This window comes from Rhamphochromis sp. 'chilingali' (genome assembly GCF_963969265.1).
Source record: "Rhamphochromis sp. 'chilingali' genome assembly, chromosome: 17".
NCBI lineage: Eukaryota > Metazoa > Chordata > Actinopteri > Cichliformes > Cichlidae > Rhamphochromis > Rhamphochromis sp. 'chilingali'.
Genome location: NC_137944.1, coordinates 30082944 through 30110244, shown reverse-complemented (window position 1 = coordinate 30110244; position 27301 = coordinate 30082944). Strand labels below are relative to the sequence as shown.

Genomic DNA, 27301 nt, shown 5'->3' with positions numbered 1-27301 from the left:
GGTCATTAAGTCACCATTTAAAACTCTTCTATACTGAAAATATTTCCTTATAACAAATAAATAGTTATAAATGCTGTAAAGTTTATTTTCAGTGCTTGTTTCTGTGTATTGAAAGTTACACAGTCTTAACAGGAGGAGCTTTGTGCATCTCTGGGATTATGTAATTTTGTATAAACACATATGTTTACACATGCATTTACACCACAATGACACACGCCCACAAAAAAAAATCTAATATGCAAATCACGCTGCCGTTTCCACACCTACCACTCCAACGAAGAAAAATCCTGCAGAGACAAGCCAGTAGGGGAAACGAATATGAACAAGGTGGCAGTGAGTGATAGACAAAAACTCCTTGATGGATGGACAGTGACGAGACACGAGCACGTAATGGTAGCTAGAGGTCAGCAGGTTTTGGAATTTTTCTGACAACATAAATACGAGGAAAACTGACCCGGATTTTTGGACAGATGACTGACAAAAGATTCAGTGGTAAGAAAGGCAGACGGGGAGGCTGGAGTTCACAGTCACAGACACAAGAAGAACTAAGAGAGGATCTCTGTCCTTTCTTTTTTACCATAATCTGGTTTATGTTCCTCAGATCTTTGCAATCTGAGAGACATAATCCAAGTCAGAGTGCGTCCCAAAATACTTAAGCTTTGGTCACTTTTTAAAAACCTTTTAGTCAAATATTTTCTGTGGCCGTGTGATACCAGAGGTACACACTTGCAAAACGTTTGACAGCAAGGAGTTGTCTTCTGAGGTACGCGTGTCATTTCAAATCCACTTCGTAGGAATGAGCTGATTCACCAGCCTTGCTAATGCGGAGATGCGCGCAGATTCCGTACAATCTGAAAAAGGAATTATGTGAACCATCGGAATTTTATAATTTCTGATTTCTCACCTGGAAATCATCACAAAAATCAGATTTTTCTTAATAGATAAGCATGGTGAGTGTGCTGCCGTGTGAGGTTGTGAAATAACTTGTGCCTGTGTTTTCTCTTTTAGGGAAAGATTGAAGATGGCGCTGAGATAACACACAGCACTGCACTTCCGGCACCGCCCTCTCAGCAACAGCAACAGGCTCAACACCACCACACACAGTTGATGCTTGCTGGAAGTCAGCTAGCAGGGGTGAGAAAACACACACACAAAGAGGAAATTACATTAATCAAAATTAGGGAAACTGCTGCTGGCCAACACATAGATGGGAACAGTTCATCGTTCATAAACATGCAGCACTTCCAGCTGGTGTTGTTGTAATCTGTAACCTGTGTACTTGCAGGTTTTAGTCTCAAAGCCATCATCTAAATGAAAATTTATCATTACCTCTGATCCACACTACACAGTTTGTGTGCTTCTGGATTTTCCAAGTAGTGCATGAAATATTAGCTTAGCTAAATTCAAATGTTTAAAATCAGAAGTTGGAATTTGATCAGAAAAGAAAACATCTGCCGAGTCGCAAAAACTAGTGAACAACAAAAGCAGACAAATCTAACTTTTATATTTTTTCAAACCACTGCTTTTAGATGAGAAAGTAGCAAATAAATGGGTAAAACATGCAGGTAAATGTAGTAACTGTAACACGAATCAGCCTCAGTACTGGTATGTGATAGATAAGAAAGTTTAAATAGAATATAAAAATGATACATAAATAAGGGAATTATCTCAAGAAAATAGGTCATCTAGGTTTTACCAATTCAGAGTTTACTAAATTGACCTGATCACATGGAAATACACATACTGGAACCCATTTGACACGCCACTATGTCTATGTTTGAGAAAATGGGCTGCTTTAGATGCCATACACTCACGTGTAGTCTCTTCAATAATAAAACTTGTCAGGATTGTTTTCCACACTCCTCGCCTGGCTCTGCCCTCTCTAGTGTTTCCATAAAAACACACATTTGTGAGCTGCTCTCTGCTTGCATTACTCCAAACGTGATGCACTGCTGAAAAACAAAGAGTGCAATCAACGATTCAGCATTAGGTAACTTCAATAAGGCCTTCCTGACAAACCAGAAGCCCTTGCACTACCTGTAGTGTTTTTGTGTTTTTGCATTTCAGCTAAATGTACTTTGAAGCTAAGTGGGTTCCTTTTCTTTGCTTGTCTTGCTCTGGCATGCTTTTACTGTCCGCTAACAGATTCACCTACACCTGTGATCCTGGAATGATAGCTGATACTCTTTGTTCTCTCTCCAACTTTTGCCGTCCTGCATAATTTTTTTATTTCTCCAATTCCATTTCCCTCTCACTGTGCACGCTTACATCTTCTTCTCATTTCCCATCACTGTCCTCGTTCCTCTCCCTCCTCCAACTGTTGCTCTCTCCCAGCTTGCTGCGCTTCTCCCGGCCCAGCAGCAGCTGCTCCTCCAACAGGCTCAGGCTCAGCTCTTGGCGGCAGCCGTTCAGCAGTCGAACGCCGCCCATGCCGCTCACGCTGCCCACGCCGCCGCGCAGCAGCAAGCCAACCAGCAGCAGCAACAAAACCAATCGCAATCCCAACAACAGCAGCAGCAGCAAACCAAACAGGAGCAAACAGTCCAAGCTCCGCCTCCACCGCCACAGCTGGCCCTGTCGCAGCCAATCCAGCTCACAGCACAGGTACCGTCAGCTTAAAAGAGTGTTTTATTGATTTTATTGATTCTCTTAATAATAAGTCTAATTAATAAACCGACTCATCTTTACCCGACTTTATTACTGCTCTGTATTGAAATGCGTTTGTGTTGCGTCGCAGGACATCCAGCAGCTGTTGCAGCTCCAGCAGCTGGTTTTAATGCCAGGTCACCCTCTCCAGTCTCCTGCCCAGTTCCTCCTGTCACAGCCAGCACCTGCACAGCAGTCACAGCAGGGTGAGGAAAACCCTGAAACCTCCTTTCTGTACAAATATTACATGGAATTCATCTGAGAATCAAAAAATTACCCCTCACTGTCTCAGTGGGATTAAAGTGGTGAAGTTGGTTAGGAAATGTGTCATATTTCCTAATAACAGCAAAGATTTCTGTGAATCAGCCGTGCTGCTTTCACCTTTCGATGAGTTCATCCACCCATGAACTCGTTAATCCAAACTTTGGCTGGAAAGTTGGCATATTTGGTTTGTAAAGTGTTTGATTTATTTTTACAGGTTTGCTCTCGACACCAAATCTGATCCAGCTACCTCAACAAAGCCCAGGGGGACTGCTGACATCACCACCTCGCCTGGGACTCCAAGCACAGGTAGTAAATCTTTGTGTGTGTGCGTGTGAGAGAGAGAGAGAGTCGAAACATGCAAATGAGCTTACAGAACATTTTGTTTTCTTTTAATTTAAATGAGAATCTTTGAACCACAGAGTTTCTGTCAGACTGACATTCACCATTATCAGGATTTATCTGCGTCAGAAGTACCTGCAGGATGCTAAACACACCTTAATGTCATTGTGCTCGAAAGCAGCACAAGTTTGCATGAAGAACTAATAGATCATCTGTGATGCAACTGTCCTGCCAGCTGAAAAATGTCAAGGAAAACGCTCAATAAATCATGCATTTGCATAGCATCTTCTTTTCAAATGGTAAAATGGTAAATGGCCTGTATTTATATAGCGCTTTACTAGTCCCTAAGGACCCCAAAGCGCTTTACATATCCAGTCATCCACCCACACATTCACACACTGGTGATGGCAGCTACATTGTAGCCACAGCCACCCTGGGGCGCACTGACAGAGGCGAGGCTGCCGGACACTGGCGCCACCGGGCCCTCTGACCACCACCAGTAGGCAACGGGTGAAGTGTCTTGCCCAAGGACACAACGACCGAGACTGTCCAAGCCGGGGCTCGAACCGGCAACCTTCCAATTACAAGGCGAACTCCCAACTCTTGAGCCACGATCGCCCCTTCAAAATAGATGCAATTTCTGGTCCAATGAGGTATCTGGTATCGTCACCCCTTATCCTCTATAACGTGATGCATGAATGCAACCTCACACATCCAAAGGCTGTTACAGATTTTTGATTAAGTTGTGATGAAGCCGTGTCAGACACAACAGATGTGAATGTAAATGAGCTGCGTAGCAGCAGATATCGTGCATGATGTCTCGTCAATTAGCTAACACTCCCGCAGCCTGCAGGGCCAAAGCTTTGACAGGCAGTATGTAGCTTCTCTTGGTGCTAAGCCAAGCACAGACGCTGTTTCAAAATTCTAAATAATGTTTTTTTTCCTCTCTCCTTTTTAGAGTAAAAGGTCTCGTTATAGCAACCAGGGCGTGTTTTATTTTTCTGAGCATGTTTTCTAGCCGATGACCTTATTTAATTTGTTTTTCAATTCGTAGAAAATGAATGTGCATGTTTCTCAGGAAAAAGTGTGTGAGCTTTTTTTTACCAGCACATAAAGAATGTTTGAATGAATCATGCATATACTCTTTGTCTCACTTCTGCTGACATCACAGAGAGAGAAGAGCAGCGATGCTGGAAGCAGCAGCAGTGGAGGCTCTTTAGTTGCCACTGGGAGCAGCGGTGTTGGTGTTGTGACATCTGTAGGAGTTACCTCTGCATCCAGCAGCGCCATGGCTTCTTCCTTAGCCTCCGGCTTGAGTTCTGGAGGTCATGGGGGTCATGGGGGTCATGGGGGTCACATGGGAGAAGAACCCAGCGATCTAGAGGAGCTGGAGCAGTTTGCTCGCACCTTCAAGCAGCGCCGCATAAAGCTGGGATTCACCCAGGTAAGAAGAAGGAAGGCATGTTTGCATGATAAAGTCTGCATGTATTTGCACAGTGACACAAATTTTCTGTCTCCATCAGGGCGATGTTGGTGTGGCTATGGGAAAACTGTACGGCAACGATTTCAGCCAGACCACCATCTCCCGCTTTGAAGCTCTCAACCTGAGCTTTAAGAACATGTGCAAGCTGAAGCCTCTCCTCGAGAAGTGGCTGAGTGACGCAGGTACTAAGAAATATTTTGTTGCTGGTGTACAATCAGCACACTCATCTTTGTTTGCTGGAACATGTGAGAGTCAGAGATATTTTAAAAATAACTTTAATTTGAAAATAAGCTCAGGATGTTTCATTTTGATGGAAATAGCCTTAAATCAAGACTTCTTTAAAAATGTTACCTATAGTTTTCCATCAGTGATAAAGTGTTAAAATATAGTGTTTCACATATTTTAAGGATTTTAATTTAATTTGACATTCTGATCATTCTTTACGTCACCAAAAACACTTCCCTCATTTATGCCTTCTTTCTCTGTTTCTGTCACAGAAACAATGGCGGTAGACAGCATGCTGCCCAGCCCTTCTTCTATCTCCTCCCCCATGTTGGGCATCGAGGGTCTACCTGGCCGGCGCAGGAAGAAACGCACCAGCATCGAGACCAATGTGCGAATAATCCTAGAGCGCAACTTCAGCACGGTAGGAGATTAAGTTATTAGCAAAATTGAGCCTGAATTTCTAATGGGTATGATTTTTACACCTGAATATAAAATAATGCAGGTTTCCACTTTTGTTTTTATAGAAATAAGATAGAATTGAATCAATTTTCTTTATAACACCTTTCATGGAATTTCCAGTGCTGTTATTAGACAATAAGATTCATGAATGTGGCCGTTTTTAACCCTAAATACTCTTAATTCTTGCTTTACAAAGATTTTAAAATGCAGCAAGTAGGAAAATATTTAAATATAGCCCAATATATGGCGACCACTTTGTAGGGATACGTTATAAATTTGGAGCTTGATGTTAAAAGACCTTTTAAAGAGTCTTTTAAAGAGCTAAGGAGCCTCTATATTTAATAAGAAGAAAAAACATTTTCTTTGAATTAAACACTTGCAGTTTCATTAAAAAGCAGAAACATGAACTTGCTAAACACCCGCCCAGCACAGAACACAAAAAGTACAATGACAAAGGCCGTCATATCAGAGCTGTAGATCTTGTACAAACCTGCAGCAGATTCTTGGAAACTGCCGTAGATCGACTGCACACCGTAGATCAGAGCTACATCCAGCCCATTTTGATCTTATGTGGGCCAGACCAGTGGAACTGCCCTTTCTGCCAGTTTAGTCTAACTACACATTTAGTCCCTAAGAAATTGCTATTTCAACAGAAATCAGTGCAACTCTTCAAGTTAGGCTTAGGGAAAGCTGCAAAAGTTATGAACTTATGAAAATAAATTAAAAGTCTAAAACCTCTGTTCTACTTTACATTTTCCAAAGTCATATGGTGGGCCTAATTGAAGGATTTGCTGGGCAAATCCTGGTCCCTGGGCCTTATGTTTGACACCTCCTGCCTTAGATTAGCACACCATAAATAGTTAATACGAACATATTGTTATATTAATGCAGTGGCTTTAAAAAAAAAGCTCTTCTACATGTGATAAACCAGCATCCTATTTTGGATAGCCTCCCTTTATTAATTAGCCTTCTTCTGACTGCATGCAGTGTTTTCAGTACTTCCTCATCGCTTTGATCTCTTCCTCCTCAGAACCAGAAGCCTACCTCTGAGGAGATCCTGCTGATGGCGGAGCAGCTCAACATGGAAAAGGAGGTGATTCGCGTTTGGTTCTGCAACCGCCGGCAGAAAGAGAAACGCATCAACCCCTCTAGCAGCACCACCCCTCCACTGCCCAGCCAGACCTCGCCTGTTGTGACGCACAAAGCCCCCTGCTACAGCCCGCACATGGTACAGTCCGCCCTCTATGCGGGAACAGATGTTTCGCAGTAGGATGGAAGAACTTCCTAATTTCTCTTTTCCTGTATCTGCAGATATCGAGTCAGGGTCTGTCCCAGGTCACCACCAGCCTCAGCACAACAGGTGAGCTGTAATAACTGTTTGTGCCTGCGTAGACGCTCGTCAATAAATTATTAAAGGTTAGAGCGCTGCTTCTCAATTATGTTTTTGAACCCAAAGGTCGGTCTGGTCCTGACATTATTTAACAGTTGATATTTCAGTATTGTTGAGTGTTTCGCTGATTTGATGAAACATGGAAGAATCATCACTGAGACAAAAAAAATCATTAAGACTGGAAACAGAAACAGGGATGTTTTGTTGACAGCAGCACAGAAGCGCTGGTCTTATGTTGAGTTGTTTACCTCCGTGAGTCATGATTCGTCCGTGAGCTGTCCAGGCTTCACAGATATGACAGATGACCTGACAGGTAGCAAACACAGCTGGAAATTTATTGGCCTGTTGAGTCGAGGCTAGTACCGGCCAACCAGAAAGTGAAGTTGAATGGTGAGAAGAAGACCTTTGAATAGTTCAGGACCCTGGCTATTGATGAAGAACTGTGTCACCAAAGTGTTTATTTAGTAATAACACTGTAATTCTTCTGTGCACTGCTGTGCGACATCCGTATCACTCTTCTTCTCTCCCTCTCAGGCACCAGTTCGTCACCTTCAGCGTCCTGCCCCATGACTCCGGTCAGCTCAGTTGCCATTTCTTCTTCTGTGACTCCGCCTCCTCATAGCACAGCCAGCCCAGCTCCTCCCAGCCTCGGGACCTCTGGGCTCAACGCTGGGTGAGTGTCAATAACAATTTGAGAAATTTAATTACTAATTGGTTTTTCCTCCTGTTTACTATCACATTATTATCTCCAAATTCTGGTCCCTTGTAATCCTATTAAATAAATTTCAGTGTAATATTACTCAGCTAGAACCATTTTTGATACATGATATTATTTTGGTATTGTTGCAGGAATTAGTCGGATCCCTAGATGGAAGAAAAGCTAGCTCTTCTTCATTTGCTCTCCTGGAGTGAATGAAAGCATGAATATAAAATTGATGCAAAACTTTTTGAAGGTTTCTTATTGTTGGTTAGTTTTAAACAAAACCTCTGAACTCTGCAAAAACTACCTTTTCAAATTGACTTGACCATGATCTCTAACCTGACATCACGTCATACATAAGTGAGCAGATGTTTCTTGAGCATTTATGATGCAAGCTTTGCTCAAAATCCCATGTGGCTGTGTTTCAAAAAAGTCAAATACTAAACCAAAGCCTCCAAGCTCTCCATGTGCACCTCTGGACCTCCTTCACCGTCAGTGCTGCTTTCAGATTCCTATAGAAGTTCCAGTCTACTTCAGTAATTTCTCTAGTGACCTCAAAATTGTCCAAATTGGACAAACTGGAAGTATTTTAAACAGCAGCTTTGAATGGAAGATGTCCCGACCCAAAAGAGCATAAAAAGAGTGGTTGGTGACCTGAACTACATCACATGAAAGTGCAGGATTTTTAATGCCATATGGGTGCATGTTTCACTCTCCACCCACCCTGCTGACTGTATTTGGCTCCCTGTGATTTAGTTCTCGTCCCCCAAGTGAAATTAAAGTCAAAATTTTGACAGTTTGGAGCAGGATCTAGCATCTCCCTGCATCTCAGAAGCATAGCCACAAATGCATCAGAGCTCTTTCTTTCCAAGCTGCCTCGACTACCGTGATGTGGATGACTGAGAACCTACACAGACAAATGCTCTCTTGATGTTATTTAACCTGAAAAATGTTTCTGTACATCAATGAATGTCTGGATGTGTGTGTGAATTTGCTGTCCATCCACATTTCAGGAACACAATGATGGGAGTAAGCACAGGGATGAACCAGGCCCTCATTGGCAACAATCCCCTGGCTACCATGCAAGGTTTGTGTCACTGAGTGCATGAGTGTGTGTTGTTAGACTGTCCCCTCTGGCCCAGCGAGTCTTCATGAGTCTCCATTTCTAAAGACCAGTTCCCATTTCATCCTCCATCCATTCTGCCCAAAATGAATTTCCTTGCAAAGCCTCAGTATGACAGTAGCCAAGAGCAAGCCCGGCGCGCACTACTCCTCCTTTCTCAAACTTTTTGAATCGCTCAGTATGGTGAAAGATTCAATTTGATTCTCATACAATAGCCCACTATTATCACAAAGTGACAAGAGCCCCTTATGGCAAAGCTTAGGAGGCCAAGTCAGCTTACAGTAAACAGTTGAACAGGCACAATCCCCACCCTCTCAATATCAAAGCCTGTTGGCTAAATAACTAGTTTCACTCAAAATTCTCCTCTTTGAAAGAGACGATCTGCTGCCAAATCAATTAAGCATCACAAATAAGCTCAGCTTTGAATCCGTCACGTGCTCCATCTCCCTATAGCGCCGATTCAGGCCTTCCCTTTTTTCTCGCGCTCTGTTCAGCGTCATTCAGAGTCGGCGTCCTCCGGGCCATGTGCTGATGAGAAGGATACAGTCTGTTATGGAAACTGCAGCTCTGGCACTGTTGGCTCTGATAGAGTTTTAGGCTGAAGGAAAGAAGAGAGAAGAGCCTGAGTTTTAAAAAAAAAAGAAAAGAAAGAAAAAAGGATGGGATGAAATGAAGTGTTGACACGAAAGGATTTCAGTTTGTTTCCCTTTGGGGCCACACATGCTGTAAATGTTTACTCTCATGTAATGGATAAAAGTGTGTATTATTACACTGGAATTCAAACGCTGGCAGGTGTATCACTGTGTTACGGCAGGGTTCGGACAGATTGACAGGTTATCCTGACAAGCTTGCAGCAGTAACCTCGCAGAAAAGACGGCTACTGTAACAGTACTGGGATTTTATCTCATTGAAAAGTAATAAAAAGCTATGAAATATAGTGCTGTGGAAAAGCATTAACCCTCCTAACAGACAGTAACAAAGTACAACTACTTTGTTACTTTGTACTTACGTAGAATTTTCAGGTATCTGTACTTGGCAACTTTTTACTTTTACTCCCTACATTTTTAAACAAATATCTGTACTTTTTACTTACATTTTCAAAACGGGCTCGTTGCTTTTGGTTTAAGGAATTTGAGGAGAGTTATTATTTCACATCACTGCATGAAATCATGTGTGCCTTCAGACATCAAACTGATATCAGCCTAAAACGTAACACACGAGAGGCAGTCCTGGCTATTTTTCAACACTAGTATCTGTACTTCTACTTAAGTACAGAATGTCTGCGCTATTACTGATTTCCTTTCTTCTTCTTTTTTGACTTGTTAATGTTACATGTTTCAGATTATCAAACAGATTTTCAATATTAGACAAAGATAACCTGAGTAAATGGAAAATTAAGGGAAATACATTATTAAGGTAAAAACAAAGCTATCCGAACCTACCTGACTCTGTGGAGGGGAAATTAATTGCTCCCCTTCATTCAGTCGTGAACTTGCGGTAATTTACGTGCATTTTTTTGGAAGGCTGAGTTAAGTTTCACTGGCCACACCCTGACCTGATCACTGCCAGCCTGGTTGAATCAATAAATCTTTAAAATAGAACCTGTCTGACAAAGCGAAGTAGGCCAAAAGATTTCAAAAAGCAACACATCATGCCACGATGTGAAGAAACATCTGAAAAACAAACTCATTAAAGTTTATCACTCTGGAAAGAGTTTCAAAACCATTTCTAAAGGCTGTGCGACTCCAACGAACCACAGTGAGTGCCGTTATTCAAAAATTAATATGAGAAAACTTACAACAGTCGTTAAATGTTCCAGAGAGTACAACATCACTTCAAGAGCGCATCAACGACTCATTCAGGAGGTCACAAAAAACCCAGAACAACATCTATAGAGCTGCATGCCTCAGTAGGCTTAGATAAGGTCAGAGTTCATGATTCAATAATAAGGAAGAGACTGGGAAAAATAGAGCAAACCGCTGCTGATCCAAAAGAACACAGAACGTCGTCTCACGTTTACCAAAAAACATCTTGGATGATCCACGATACTTTTGGGAAAATATTCTGTGGACTGACAAGAAAAAAGTTGAACTTTTTGTAGGTTTGAGTCCCGTTACAGCGTAAAACTAACTGCATTTCATAAAGAGATCATACCAATAGTCAAACATGGAGGTGGCAGCGTGATGGTGTTGGACTACTTTGCTGCTTCAGGGCGACTTGCTGTAACTGATGAAAGCAGGAATTCTGCTCTTTACCAGAAAATCTTGAAGAAGCTCAGTTTAAGAACCGAAGCACGCCAACAAGTCCATCTGAGTGGCTCAAAAAGAATGCGATTTTGGACCTCAAAGGCATTTTTATATTTTCTTGGCTTATGTTTGTCAAATATCAACATTTATTTGATGATCTCAGACATAATAAATCACAAAGGGGGGAAATATTTTTCAGAGCACTGTATTTAACATAAACCTTTTGAGCCTGTTCATTTTTTTTCTATTAAAAGTCTGCAAACTACTGCTTTTGCAGATTGTAACAGACGCGGGTTTGACAGGGTGAGACAGAAAAGGTTCATTCTCACATCCACTGTGTGTGAATATCACAATCAGATTTCATCCTTTGCTGTCGATCATTGTCTCTGTGCATTTTAAGGTTGAGTGTCATCATGAAGAGTCTTGGCTTTAGCGCAGGGGTGTCAAACACGTTCTGAGCGATCACTGATGATCTACAAACAACCTCCGATGTTTTAAAGCACTATTCTCTCCACGTTTCCTCACTAAAGACTAAATGATTTAACCATCTTATGTGGATTTTATACTTTCCACATTAGTGGGTATACAAAGGTCCACTTCAGTCTGAGTAATCTAAATGTCATCATCAAAGGATAAATGTGCATCTGCTAATTTTTTGGGACCATGTGGACTCTTCTCTGAGGCACTAAACCACAAATCACCAACTACCCATGTGTCCTTCAGATGAACTTAGAGCAACTAAGTATGCCCAACTTGCCGTGCTTTGATGTGATGTTGTGTGAGTAGTTTCTTTGTTAGCAGGAGGGCTGTAAAACCTACAGTGATTCACACAAAATACAGTGAGCCATCTTTTTATGCTTGTGGAACTAGTCCATTGGGCCACACTGGGCTCAGTTGGTGGGTTGTTTCTGACCCGTGGGCCATATGTTTGACACTCCTGCTTTAGCCTTATATTTTTTATCTGTTATTATGATTTAAGTGGGAAAATCTTTCACATTTATTCAGGCTTTCTTTAATCATCTTCACTTTCAGCAACCTATTTTTAAATGTTTGTCTGTAACTAATGTCTCTGATCTGTTCACTGACTTCTTTTTAATTCTCTCTTTGTTTATTTCCATTCTCCATCATTATTTCACCCTGGAAACTGTCTCTCTTTTTTCCTCTCCTCTCCCTTCTTCGTCTTCACTGCCATCACATCTGCATTTATTCCCCTGTCCTCTATGTTCTTCTTCTTTTGTTCTTCTGATCGCTTTGCAACTTTGTTCTGAAACCTTTGTTTTCCTTTTCTGTCAATTTTGACTTTTTCATTCACTTTTTTTTTTTTTTGCAACATTTTTTAATCTTCCCCTCACCCTCATTTCTTGAGCCTAATCCTGTCTCTTTTTCATCTCCTGTCTTTTTCTTCATCCTCCTGTCCTCTTTTCTCCTCTATCCACCTTCTCCTTCCCCTCTTCCATGCTTTGCAGCTCTGGCAGCCAGCGGTGGGCAGCTACCCATTTCCAGCCTTGAAGGTGGAGCAGGTCACATGCTTCTCGGTGGACCTGGGGGTGCCTCTGTCCCCTCTTCCCTCCGCCCTTCTCTCTTCCTCAACCGACCCACTCTCCTCCCCATGGTGACCGGCTCTATGGCAACAACATCCACAACTGTCATGGGACTGGTCAGCAGCAGTGGTGGCGTGTGCGGCCCAAGGCCCTGCTTTTCCCAGTCTCCTTCCGCTGGCACCAGCAACCTCATGAGCCCAACTTCGTGCCCAGAAGAGTCTGCGTCTCCTTGTTCAAGTCCCGCCTCTTTCTGTTCATTCAGCGAAGCCTCACCGCCACCACTGGGAGGGACCATGGCCGACTGATCCCCGACTGACAGCCAAAGTATCCTATTAGAGGAGGACGAGGAGGAGAAGGAGGACGATTAAAGGAGCTTTAAAAATCTAAATTTACAACCTCGCCTTTGAACCAAAGCCATCTCTCTGTCCAATCCATCTCTGGTTTTGTCTGTCTCTCTCTTTTCGTATCTCCCTGCTGACGTCTTTTGAAGCCAAAAATATACACAGATGGATGCGGGGAGGAAGCAAAGAGAGAGGTAGGATGGAAAGGATAGAGAGAACTGCAGAATGAAGGAGGGGAATTCGAAACCAAATATTGATCTACAGCTGGAGAGGTGGCACTGAGGTGTGTTTTTGCTTGGCATCGAGAAGTGAACACCACGCTTTTTAACAGCTGGAGAAAAAAAACTCAGTGAGGGCAGGGATGAAAACTGAAACTGTGTGTGGAAAAAAAAAAGGGAGGCAAAGAAAAGACTTGTTTAACAAGCCCGGAAGGTCGTGTGGTTGCAACCAAATTTAAAAAAAAAAAAAAAGCAAGAAAGGAAATATGCTAGAAGAGAAACACACAAAGATGTAACCAAAATCTCTGAATACCAAAAACTGAAAACCAAAAAAAGACAAAAAAACAACAACAAACGGAGCGAAAAGCTTTAGTTCAAAAAGACTTTCTGATCTGTCCAGGATCAGTTTACTACTTCATTCTACGTCAAACATTTCCCATTTCACTCAGGATTTCTGTTTTTCCTTTTTTTTTCCATCTTCAGCTGAAGATTTACAAAACATCTATTTTTCTATTATTTTGTATTCATCGCTCTTTTTTTATCTAACTCAAACAGTTTCACCCTTTACAGTTGAACCCACATGCAGGATGTCTACCTACCTCTCTCTTTACAGCTTTACAGTGGTCAACCTACCTTACATTTTAACAGACTGTTTCAATGAGCCTGGAGCAGCAGATGGGTGGGGTTTATTACGATAATAATTACTTTAGTTTCCAGTAAGAAGCCAATCTGTATTCGCTGTAGTACAAAAATAACTTTCTGGTATTCATTAAAGCCTTCTTCGTAGCAAAAGCCACCCTTCTGGCAAAAGTTGGAAACTCCACTGAAGTTAAAGGAAAATACTGGTCAAAATTTTAAGGGTTATTTAGCTGTTAAATGTTAATTTGTTAGATCCACAGTTAGATTTGGGGGATTATTTGTATCTCAGATTACCCTCAGAGACAGATTTTAATGGGTTACTGCCATCATCATTATCATCATCATCGTTATTATCTTTAATTTTTGTTCAAACCAAAGTATACCCTGAATAGGATTCATGCTGCCTGCGGAGTGGATATACACAAGGCAGATGTGTGGTTTATTTATTTTTATATTATTTATTATTTGCTGTCTTTAATTTAATGTTACCCTTTATACACGCTCACCATCATCATCACCATCACGTCACCTTTCAGACTGCTCATCTACCACCAGTCACTCACTCTTGGATACCAAAGCATCGCCTCTGGCAGCGTTGTCTCTGGATTCGCCCGGGAGACGAGTGTCCAGACAAAACCTCAGCAGTGTCAAAGGGAAAACACACACACACATATACACAAACACACATATTACAGTACACTACAAGCATAAGAAAGACCAAACCAAAAAAAAAAGAACAAAAGAAAGAGGTGAAGCACCGGCATTCCCCTTACTGCCCCCAAACCCCTGCCCTCCAACCCTCCCTCCCATCCGCCCCTCTCTTTTGTCTCCAAAGATCAGATCAAAGGGCCAAAAGAAACAAGGAGGAGAAGAGAAAGAGGAGAAGCGGAGGAGCCAAAGGTATGAGGAGCTGCAGGGGGAAAGTGAGGAGGAGAAGAAGAAGAGGAGGAGATGGAGAAGTAGGAGGAAGAGGAGCAGGAGGAGATACGCTTGAAGCAGCGGACCAAAAAACCAAAAAGTAACCCAAAACCAAAAGCTACTGCTACTACTGCTACTAGTTATGTGAGTGACTGAAGCGTAACGAAACCAAATACAAACAAAGAGGGGGAGGACGGGGGAGAGAAGGGGTGAGTAAGGCCCTGTCTGTCTGTTCGTCTTTAACTGTGATTGCCGTTCTTGTATATCAGACAGAAATCGTTCCCTGCCTCCCTCTGCCGGCCACCTCGCTTTGTTCTCACTTTCTTTTTCCTGGATGGATAAAATATGGATTAACCTCAACAAACTGACTTTGAGAATATATATATTTTTGTTTCTGCTTTCCATAGTGTGTCTGTTACCGATGTATGGATTCGTCTCATTGCTTTCTTCTTATTATGCGGTGGGTAAGGAGGGAGGGAGGGGCTGGGTGTGGGGCTGGGTGGGCGGGGGTGACAGGTTGGTTTGGCAACGTGTTGCCTGTTTTCACGTCTTCTTGTCTCTTCGGTTGTGGTCCGGGTTTTTCTTTGACGTTTGGAGATAACTGTGAAAATGTAGCTTCCGGGATTTCCTTTCTTTCTTTTTTCTTTTTAAGTTGATTCAGAATGTTGTGAAAAAGCCAAAACTGAAAACCAAAAGCAAAACTTTTTAGAAATACAACCATACCAAATAGAACAACCAAACCAATGCACAAGTCGTATGATTGGATTAGCTGAAGTGTGTGTGAGAGTGTCTGTGTGTGTGTAAGCATGTGTAGGTAAAGATGATTCTCTTACATACAAACCAAACCATAAAACACACAAAAACACATGATGGACAAAATAATATCAGTCAGTGAAGAGCAAAGCTCCGGTCAGTTTGAACCTGGACCTGTTTCTGCAGTTTTCCAATCACATTCGTCGGCTTCCTGCAAAAGATTTAGATCACATCTCATAAAAACTTTGCCCGTTCATCCCCCCCATAAAGGAATGCACAAATTTAGCATTTTTGGGTTCAATTATGATCAAATAAATCACAGCAAGTTCCCACAGTTTCTCACACATGTTGAAAAATGCAGGAATGCTTATGGTGACTCAGCTCCTGGCTACTTAAACTCCAATTTTAAGTCAACCTCTTATTTTAGTACTTACAGGATGTAAATTCAGTTTTAAAGGTCTTGACGGCACCACAGTAAACAAAAAAACAACAGTTTACGAGTCTGATTGTATTGCATAAGTGAAAAAATGAGTGCGCACATTTCAAGGTTTTCTTTTAAAATGTTTAGTTTCAGGGTTTTATGTCATTATAATGTGTGTTATATTAAATTTAGAAAGGTCACAAAAGATATTAGAACACAAACGTTTGATTTATAGTCACATCTGCACAAAAACTGATTTTTTTAAACCAAATTCATTAAGATTAGAACTCAATACATTAATTTCTACTTTTATTTTTGTTAGATTTGTAAGTGCACAATATTATTTTACTTAGTTTGAGGGTTTTTTCCAAGTCCAGTTGTTAATTTTATCATAATACCATATGTTTAAAACCAAATTCAAACCACTGACCACCTAAGCAGTACCATAAATAAAACACAGTTGTGCTTAAAGGTCTCAAGTCTGTGATAAAGACAGCAGTGGCAGAGTGACTGCCAGGCTATGACTGTTAGTGCTGCTGTCTTTAATTTGATTATTTATTTAACTGACTGTCATTTTGAATTAAAAACTTACAATTAAAATCTAAGACTGCAATAAATCTGCAACAATTGCTAAATGTATTCTTTTTAATTACTGATAAAACTTGGAAGAAAATGACACTTTAAATTGTTGGTTACTCCAGTGAATATCGGGTCCTGTGATCCTTTGTTGCGTGGGGTGGCCAGACTTACAAACACAGACTGTATTCAAAAGATGGTAGTCACACCTTGGCTCCACCCCACTCTTATTTTGGTGAGGATTAATGGCTGTGATTGGAGAACTAAAGAAAGCAAGTACCAGGTTGAAGCCAGGGATGAACTTTGATGTGACACAGATACTGAAGGCAACCAGTGATGAAGACGATATGGGGAGGGGCACGGGGTACAGGTGGTAAAGGCTGTTAACATCCACTTTTAGAGGGAATGTATCCATTAGTTCTTATAGGTTTTGTAGAAGGAAATAATATATGTTCACCTGCTCTTATTTGTTGCTCATGTATTAAAAGGCTGGGACTATTATCCATTGACGACCGAAGACGACGACATGATTTAAGAACCAAAAGCTTTAAAACTCTTTTATCTCTCACGGGCTCCTTGTTGGAAAAAAAATATTTGTATTTATTGTATGAGGGAGGTGTGTGATTTTTCGGGGATGGGGAAAATAGTCTGTTTGTATTTGATGAACTTCTTTGTCTCTCATCTTGTTTATTTATTGATTATTTATGTATTTATTGAATTCTATTTAAGTCTTTCGGGATCTTTGTAACAGCTTTTCAGGGGTTGTATCTGCAGAGAGGGATGTTCTTGAGATCAAAACAAGGAGGAACGAATGTTTCAAAGCAAAACCAAACCTAAGACTGTTGCAACCTGAGAAGGAGAGAAAGTAGGGAACAGAGGGAGGAACATTTATGGCTAGCTTCGTGGGGAAACAGTTGTTTCCTGTTCCAGCCATCAGACAGGCATTGGAGTGTGTGTCACTGCGTTTGGTTTACTTACCTCCAGCAGCATTGTTTTTATCATCATCTTATTAAATACATTACTAACATAGACTGTATTAAAAAGATGGGAGACACCATGATGGCACATAAGACGATGAATAGCAACCGTGACATCATCTGCTGGTTCTGAAGTTGTGTTTTGAAGCCCCATTAAAGGGGCGGGTCTAACTCTAAAACTGCTTTGTTTACTGGCTAAGGTCTTATCAATCACAAGTCCATAGCCAATGAATAAGCCCTGGATAAACCTCAATTTTGAAACCTACTAAGACCAAATTTTAAAAACTTTTGATTGATTAACCCCCTAAAACCTTTAGGGGGGTGCTTATAGGTCAAGCTGGAAAGCCTCTTTTCCAGAAAACGTAAAGTAAACTTTTAGATTTTAAATCCCGCTCAGCTTCACACACTCCAAACACGTCAGTGTTTGAAACATTGCTCGACTTTGTGGTGTAAAATCCAACATTTCTGTCCCAACGAGTGAATTCGCTCCTCCTCCTCTGCTCTCTAACAATCTTTCGAGGGCTTTAACTCATACCTCTGATACTCAGATAAAAGAAACCAAATAGACATTCAAGCTTTAATGACGAAACATAAACCTAAAAAAAAAAAGACGTGTCTTGTCTGAACTCAGGAGTGAGGGGTGTGAAAGCGGCCCTAGCAAGTTAGTTTGACAGAGGAAAAACAAAGATTTTCACGAACCAGTTGTTCTTATGGCTTTAACCTACAGAACGCACGGCCACGCTGGGTGAAGACGTGGCGTGTTTTGTAGCGAGGGGAGGGGGGTGTGTGTCTATTTATCACTGCTGTCGGAAAAAAACATCCGAACTTCTTTTATCTTCTTTTTTTTTTTTTTTTTTTTTTTTTTTTACTCGAAATAAAAAAGTGAATTTCTGTTTTTAGCACGACGCTCATCTCTTGGGGTCTTTAAAGTCCACTGTGGATCTTAAAAACTGTGTGGATTTCCGACTTAACAGATCTTTATATTTTTAACATTTGTGTTACGTGTTATGTTTTTTAACTCCAACAGCAGTGCAGCTCTGTCTGTATGTGTGCCTGTGCAGTCGGACTCGGCTGTGGTGGACAGAGAATGATACCAAAGTTAAAACGACCACAGCGAGACCCTGCACGACAAACACAACACACGCGCTCACAGTCATTCCACGTGTATATAAGCATTCAGGATTCTCATTAGGGACTGTAACTGATAAAATAAAGGATATCCAGCGCCTGATGTTAATATAAGAACACTGTCAGATAATAAGAGCATTTCAGGCCTCGGCAGTTTTCTACTGTAGTTCTTTATGTGGCTGTGAATGTTAATTTTACTACTCTGCTCAAGTCACCGTGAAATCGACGACTTTTTTTCTCTCTTTGTTTTGTTTTTTTTGGCCTTGAGAACACAAATGTTAATACCTGCTACCAGACAGAGTAAAAGTAAATGAGAGTATTACTTCAGTCAGTATTGTTTGCCCCTTGTTATTGTTGATTTATTAAGGAGAAGTTTTAAAAGAAACATTTTCCTTTCTATTTTTTCTACAATGCAGCTTAAATCCAAAGGTTAAGAGGACAGCAAAGATAGATTTTACTGCTAAAGAAAAGACCTCAATAGTGAAAACCAAAGAGCTCCACTGTATCTTTTCACATTTTCTGTTTCTCCGCATTGTGCAACTCCCTCGATTTTATGATGTAAACTCCAAAAGTGTTCTTTAATATAGCCTGATGATGATGATGATGATGATGGTAGTGGTGGTGGTGAACATAAAAGATGAAAACAAGCATCTGTTTTTTGGGGTTCTCTTTTTTTCCTGTTTTGAAGTATGCTTACGATATGCTGTTTTTTGACCTCGAGGCTCTCTCTGTCTGAGTTGATTCTATAACCCGATTCTGTTGGAAACGTTTGGGTTTGAAACTGTTCTCTACTGTCCCTTAACTCATCGCTATCTGTGTGCCTGTTGTTTTGGGGGCCAGGGAAACGGGGACAAAACAAACCTGTAAGTGTTAGAAATAAAGTGCGAATTTAGACCAAAGTCATCTCCCGTGTCTTTGTTGTTATTTTGTTTCTATAATGCAGTTCCTCTAGTGGCCACTTGACAATTAGGATAATGAATCGTGTAAAAAATGGTCAAATCATCTTAGGATGATGACTTCTTGAACATAATGAGGAGTTCACTGTACTCAAAAGGCCTCCACAGTCATCAGCGTCCAGTGAGTGTTCATAGACGACTATTTGCCAACACATTTGCAGTTTTAGCATAATGAAAATAAAACAGTCAGTTAATCTGTTAATTAAAATTCACCTCCACCGAGGGGGTTATGTTTTTGTTGGTCATGCTGTCTGTAAATATAATTGCTCAAAAACTTTTGAATGAATTCCAATAAAACTTTGTAGAGTGGGGTCATGTTAGCGATCCATTAAAATGTGGCTCACATTCAGCGAGGCCTTCATGACCAAATTAGTGATTCGTTGGTTGACAAATCTCGCAAAAAGCCAAAGTGTGGTTTGTGTTGGCAACATAAAAGATTAAAAATATCATGTCTCAATTAACCTTTGACTTCTCCTTTAAGGTCAATGGATTATTCTGAAGGTCAAAGTGATAATAATGCAATATAGAGCTGTTTGAAATGTCATTAGGTTTTCAGACTGACAAGAACATGTTAGCATAGGATACTTTTGAGTATAGTTAATATCATTGTGACTTTTTTATGTACGTTACAGTAATGGGTCCTAACTTTTAAGTGCATAAAAAATTTTTTACATCTACAATGTCCCTGAATAAGTGTTATTTTTTGAGGAAAACTAGATAAACCTGAGATCAAATTTTTTTTTCCACTTTATATTTATTACTAAACATTTGAAAAAACTTGTACTAAACAATGAAGTGGATGCTATGCATGTACTATAGTCACATACTGTAAATAAAAAATAATTATAGTAAAAATTAAGTCTATTAGTATGTTCAAATGAGGTTCGACAGAGCAAATCTGCACGTTTTACTGTGTTATGAACTTCTTAAGGTAATTTTTAAATTAATATTAAAATAATACAATATTATTCCCTTAAAAGCCCAGACAGTGAGCTGCCTTGCTGCAGGTTCTGAGCACTTCTTCTTTCAGTGTTATTAAACATATTACACTCTAAAAGACAAATTCAGTGAACTCAGATTTATTAATGTTTTATGGTGTCCCCTGCCTCAAAATCTAAAAAGAAATGAATCATTAAAAAATAAAGGATCCAACTTTAATGAAACTTTAATGAATATCAGCAACACCCCCGCCCCCCAAAAAAATAAAAATAAAATGTTTCTTCAGTTTAGCTTGACTTCATATTTTTCACCTGGTTGTCTGGACTTCACTGGCAGTGGCTCCCCACCACAGTCTGAGTTATTTAAACTGTACAACTTAAGTGAAAAATGTTGCATTCTGCTAACATAAATGGCATTCAGAGGCCACATACTTTCACATGCAACTTATCTGAGGAATCTTTACAGTGCTCTTGAGGATTAAAAAAACAGTCATAGGAAAAATAACATTCTTCACTTTAATGTCGAGCACAGAGAAAAGATATGTGAGCTCCTTTATTTAGTCTGCCATCTTCATGGTATAAAATACTGACCCTGATAAAGACGCTATGAGCTGAAAATCTGCTTTTAAACCATTTGCATTCCTGACTAAATAAATGTTTATACTTCATCTCCTTAAGAGCCTGGTCACTTTTTTCTGTCCACACATTATTGTGTTTTGTGAACTTGAATCCAGTTATTTTACAAACCTAGTTAAATGTTAGACCACCTTCTTTTCACCAACTTCCAAGATGCTTAAAGGGACAAAACAGAACTTCCAAAAAGGTCTGAAGATGAGGTGAAGACCAGAAGCTTAAACATGGAGTAACTGAAAGATGGGCACACTGTGGTCATAAAGGGATTGTCATTGTAATACTCAGGTAGGCTGTGACAAATAATGTTCAGTTGTAACTAAGGGGACCAAAGGGTGCCCACATATCCCCCACACAGGCCAGGATGGAGCCATGCTTTTAAGTTGTTTACACCAAATTCTAACTCTACCATTCAAAAGTAGCAGCAAAAATGAAGTTATGAGAGCAGGCAATATTTTTCCAGCCTTCTTCTGCTCACCTTTGCTGAGGCTGTGTGACCTGAAGCCTCAGTCTTCTGTTCTTAGCTGACAGAATCAGAATCTTTATTATAGCAATGAAACTGTATGAAGCTGAGCTGCCGTTATCTAGAAAAAGAAAGACACAGTCACTCAAAATTAAAAAATTAAGTTCAAAATATATAAAAATGTGTCTATAAATAACAATTGTTTGGATATTAAAGTGGGACCCAGTGTGGTCCTCTGCTGCTCATCTGCTTTAAGGATCGACATGGTGTGGATTCAGAGATGCTCTTCTGCATTTCTTGGTTGTTTCTGAGTTAGTGTTGCCTAGCTTGAAGCAGTCTGCAAATTCTTCTTTCACCTCTGAAATCAACAAGGTATTTTTATCCAGAGAACTGCCGCTCACTGGATATTTTCTCTATTTTGAACTTCATCAGTTTCTAAAAGACTCAGAGCAGACCGCCTGGTACAAAACACATTCAGAGTTACTTAAGTCCCAATTTCTTCTCCGTTCTGATGCTCGGTGTAAAATTCAGCAGGTCATCTTGACCATGTCTACAAGTCTAAATGCACTGAGACGCTTCCAGGTGGTTGGCTGAGCGAGCGGTTGACCAGGTGTACTTAATAAAGTGTGTGATTAGTGTTTGCACTATCATCCCACACACTTTCTGCTTCTTAAGAGTGGTGTTGCCGGGGATTGGAAACAACACAAGTGAGAGTAATCAGGATAATCAGACAAACAGGAAGTAAAACCCAAAAGAAGACACTATCAAAGTGACAACCAAGACATACACTCGATTTTATTATTAGTCCAGATCTTAAAACCAGAACAAATCCCAGGGATGATAACAACTTCACATGTTCAGCCAGAAGAATTACAATCAGGCATTGTGGCAACATCTTTCTGCTGACAGTCTACCTATCTCTTAATCCCCTTTTTTAAAATGTTGCCTGTCTTGCACTTTCCTATCTCTCTCTCCCAGTTTTGGTTCCTCGGGAGTTGCTGACATAGAGAGAATTTTTACTCTTCTGAACCTCCCTTCGAATTCTTGCTGCTACACATGTTCAGGGGCGACATCAGGGAGTGAGCCCCCTGAATCATTCAGGGGGCTCGAAGCAAGATAGGACAGGAGCCCTGCAGCCTGCCACGGATTATTGAAATTTAATGTGCAGGTGCTCTTGTTGCCAAGATTTCTAGCAGCGCCCCTGCACACATTCGCCCCTTGTTGCTGCCTAGCACTAACAGAGGGCTCAGCAACTGCAACTTCGGGAGATTAAAAGAGTGCTGCTGCTGCTGCTGTTGTTGTTTAGGGAACAAGTATCGAACCGGTTTTCATTTCTAAAAGCTACAGCTTCTCAGCCAGTTCCTACGTGCTTCTCCTCATCTGTTTTTTATGAGCGCGACCCAGGGTTGTGTGAGGGTTTCTAATTTAACAGATCAGCCAAACCATAATCCGCACGCCTCCTCCCATCTACAGTAAATCATACAAGTGCATCCAACTCCACATACAAATAGCTTCTGGGGAAAATTTAGAACTCGGTCTCCTTGGTTCTCTGTCCAGCACCAACTTATTATCTGGTCAAATTGACATTCAACTCTGTCATTTTGCTTTTTAAAAACACAATTTAAGGACTGGGTTTTTCATTTGCTCCCTCCTTGGAATATTTAGTTTCTTTCTCCCAGTCTTGTGAAACATTTTCTGCCACCGACTGCCAGCTGTGGGGAAATGAAACAGCAGAAAGGCAGATACGAACTTCTGTGTGAAACTGATGCAGTAGTTTTGTTCCCCTATGAATCGATGACATGAAATAATGATGTTGCTATTGGTCCTGGGTGGTTCAGATCTGGGTGGCCTAGTTCGTGTGTGTATGTGCGTGCGTGCATACGTGTGTGTGCGCATTTCCAGTCAGCCCCAGTCTCTCTTCTGGGAACTAACATGTTGTAACCCACATGAGTCCCTCAGGAGCAGCTTTGCTTGCTACACTGCACAGAAGAAACTAACTCTGTCTCTTTCTCCCACACTCCCATGCTCTGTAAACCATGAATGAATCCCTGTGTTTGCACCTTTACACACTCTGCATGCCAGATGTGAAACTGCCAAATGTTTGGAAAGTCAAATGAAATACCAGGTGTGAAGCAACCTTGAAATTGGCAGCTCCCGTCTGACCGCAGAGGCGATGCTGAGCGTCGGTCAGGGGGTCTCAGAGCCACATGATGACCAGCAGAGAAGGTGTCAAAGAACTGGATCATAAGTCAGTCCGTTTCCTCATCACAGCAGCTGCACAGCTGGAAACTAAAAGATATATTTATATCTTCAAAAATATAGATGAAAAGTAAGAAAAAAAGACTGATTTATTTCTCTTTACTAAGAGTCATATTACACTACGTTTATTAAATACAGCAACAACAAGAGAACACCTTAAAAAGAGGCCCTCTTGAATTATTCTCAGTATAAATCCCTTTCTTCAGACTCTTAAAGAATCAGCACGGGCAAGTTTAGTGCAAACCCCACTAGGTGGCGCCCCCTCATTACAAAAAGCTCACAACGACTGAAAGGCATGAAGACATGGACACCCAGCACTACCTCAGCTCTTGAGGGACTCTTTTGTTGTTCGTAGTGCTCGTCCTTATAATTTCACGTTATCACTTTGACCATGCAGCGTTTATATTTTTTCCTCTTTTGTTTAAAGAGTCTGATATTCCTGTTTCATCCTTGGATTACCAACACTGAGGCACTATTTACGATTTAAAACAAATAATTGAGAAATAAGTGAAACTTTAACTGCCACAATGAGACAATTCAAGAGCATTTAGAGGCAAAATTTCATGAAACTGCAAAAATTCCCAGTGCACAAAAAAACTTTTCATTAGAACATAACCTGAAGCAAAGCTGTTTAAAAAGTCACTATGAATCTCATGTCACAACAACCCATAAAATCTGTGAGCTTGAAAGAACTGATGGCAGCATTAATTTAGAAGAAAATCTTATTTTACAGCCTCGCTCTTAAATCTTCGGATAGGCTGGGATGCTGTGAGGTATTTCCTTTAGCAGACACTTGAGGTCTTTGTCAGTCAGATGAACACCAAGCAGCAAAAAAGACTCTTATAAACTTGTTAAAGACAATCTGCAGGAGTGTTGCTGTAAACAAACTGCCTGCCCGCACTCAGTTCCTGAGCTGTATTGCATGTAAATGAGCTTTCATTGTTTTGAATGGGAGAGCCATTGTGGCCGTTAGTGTTTTCTGCTACATTTCACATTTAAATTTGGTTACACGGTTAAACTGTCTGCAGCGTAAAACCAGTGCAAACATGTGTGACGCTGGTCTGAGTTACATCACAATTCACTGCTGATTTCACACGTGGTGACTCATTGATGTTAAAGGTAACCCTGTCCAGTGTTGGTATATAAGAAGTATTCAGATCTTTTCTTACAGTAGCACTAAATTAGTAAATTAATCAAGATCTACACCGTGTATAAATCTTGATTCATTTAATTTTAAAGAAAACAGTTGTTACAAGACACTGACTGCACCAAAGTTGCAGTTTCTGTTTCTGGGAATGGGCACTGTTGCTGAGTTTTTCCATATTTATTTAATTTCTGGTAAATGCTATTTACTTCCATTATATAAAAAAGTCAGACATCTCTAAAACTGATATCTCCAACCTTGGGTAGCTCAAATCAAAAGAAAATAGATGGATAAATAGAAAAACTTAAGGTCTGATAGTGGCATTGGTCTGAAAAGCTGCTGAGAGAGTGCCTTAAACCTGCATTCTTCCTAATGACCAGCAGGGGAGACTCTTCTGATGGCAAAAAGAAGATTGTATAGAAGTATTTGAGAACAGGGACCTACTTCTCACTTGAGGTATGACCTTGGTAAATGCTCTCCTAGTGGAGTTATGGTCCTACCTTCTAGTTTAAAGTCTGATGTGATTTATAACGATGTTTATTTTGTAAGAACAGTCCCATTTAAAGTGATATACACATGTCAAGCCTTTCAGAATAAAACACCACTCTTCCTTCATTATCTCTGATTTAACTCATTCACTGCCAGCCATTGGCAGTGAATGAGTTAAACCCATTGACTCATGCACTGCCATTGACGGCTATAGACGTCAATGGCAGTGAATGAGTTAAGCAAAACAAAGATAACAGCAGCTAAAATGCTCAACTACAGGTTACAAAAAAGCAGACTTAACCAATTAATGGGTAGCATAATTTTGGCTTTGTCCATCCTTTTTATACAGTCTGTTTTTCTTGAACACTGTAGTGGAGAATAATTATATTTTGGTCATAAGTTAAATACGCTCATCATGGGTATGGAGGATCTTTGGCTTTCTTTCAAATGTTTTTTTTCCAGGAGGCGATGAATGCACTGCATACATCTTTAATGACTTTAAAAACTTGGGGGCATGAGTTTGGATTTTCTCTAATGTACACTTAAATCTAAGTGATGCTGAAGGCTCTACAATGTCTTCTAACCTGACAAGGCCAAAGCCTATTAACATCTCATTATTGATCATGACTGACTACAGCTAGTAGTTCCTCTTTGCAGGCATGAAAAGGGGTTTGTTTGACAGCACTGATTGGATTGACTGAAAACAATCAGAAAATCTAAAGAAATCAGTAAAAAAGGAAATTTGAAGATTTGCTAGTTGGAAAGGTCTCTTGGAGCCATTTCTGGTCAACTGCAGATCCAAATATCATCAGTTTAAGAAACGGTATGTTAAGTACAAATTGCTTTGCTAGTTTGGCTCACTGGAAGAATACCCAAACTATCACCTTCACATGGAAGGGAATTGTTTAGGTTTTTCAGGAACATGAATACCGTGGAACACCAGCATCCTTGTCCGTAGCAAAGGGAGTTTTATTTTTCCGTGGACTAAGCAGTTGCTGATCAAGAAAGAACCACCTGCTCGAAAATCAGTATCTTCAAACTCAAGTGGAATTTGCAGCTCGTCACAGGGACAAGCCAAATACCTTCTAGAGAAACTATTTATGGTCAGGTGAGACAAAGATTGGGCTATTTGGCAACAGTGACAAGAGCTATACTTGCAGGAGTAAAGTTGAGGCTTTCAAACCTAAGAACGCTGTACCAGCTGTTAAGTATGGTGGTGGTAGCATTATCTGAAATCAACAGCTGAAACTTGGACACAACTGGATGTACCAGCAGGCCAATGATGCCAAACACAGATCAAAACTGGTTCTGGAATGGTTAACAGACTTTCCAAAGGTTTCCCAAAGCTCCAACGTCTATAGAAAATGTGTTTAAAAGCTCGGCCCATGCCAGAAAACCAACCAATTTTAATGAACTCTACTAATTCTGCCAAGAAGAGCGGCCTAATATCCAGCTAAAATTATGCCAGACACTTGTTGATGGCTATCGAGAGATGTGATATTTAACTAAATATTAGTGGGTGTGTATAAATACAAAATAGAAAATACAGTAAATTCAAACTTGTGCTCCCAGTTCTTGCTTTTTAAAGTCATTCAATATAAATGCTGTACAATCATTCCACCCTGGAAAAATAACAGCTCAAAGAAATCATTAAAACCCCCAAATTACCGCAACAGCCATGCCCATGATGAGTGCATGTAAACTTCTGACTGCAACAGTAAAGTAGCAAAAATCTTTGTAGATTTCCACCGCGAGCCATGTTTGAGCCAATCCGTTTGAGAGCAGACTTGATTTTATATAAAGACACATCAGCTTCTGAACCCTCGGATGGGCGTCTCCCCTCCTGTTCGTCAGAACAGATGATGATGGTGTGAACTGGCCTTTGTGTTTGCATGAAAGCACATGGCTGCTTGCCTAAAATGTAAATGCATGAAAACCCATCACCACATGTGCGTCTGACATACGACTGTCTCCCCGAGGTTCAGACGCCTCCAGACACAACGTCCTCTGGTAACCGCTGTGATGCAGACAGTCG

At 40.6% G+C, this 27301-nt stretch overlaps 1 protein-coding gene across 1 annotated transcript in view; it reads left to right on the top strand.

Annotated features, from left to right (window-relative positions):
- pou2f2a (POU class 2 homeobox 2a) overlaps positions 1–13240 on the top strand; it is a 65480-nt gene extending 52240 nt beyond the window's left edge. Inside the window, exons 5-16 of the mRNA XM_080863461.1 lie at positions 1009–1134; positions 2335–2604; positions 2738–2852; positions 3125–3216; positions 4421–4693; positions 4773–4914; positions 5230–5378; positions 6447–6644; positions 6728–6776; positions 7341–7479; positions 8520–8593; positions 12342–13240. Coding sequence (XP_080719587.1) covers positions 1009–1134; positions 2335–2604; positions 2738–2852; positions 3125–3216; positions 4421–4693; positions 4773–4914; positions 5230–5378; positions 6447–6644; positions 6728–6776; positions 7341–7479; positions 8520–8593; positions 12342–12721 — 2007 coding nt within the window. The 3' untranslated portion in view covers positions 12722–13240. The remainder of the gene's footprint in view (positions 1–1008; positions 1135–2334; positions 2605–2737; positions 2853–3124; positions 3217–4420; positions 4694–4772; positions 4915–5229; positions 5379–6446; positions 6645–6727; positions 6777–7340; positions 7480–8519; positions 8594–12341) is intronic.
- The last annotated feature ends 14061 nt before the right edge of the window (positions 13241–27301 follow it).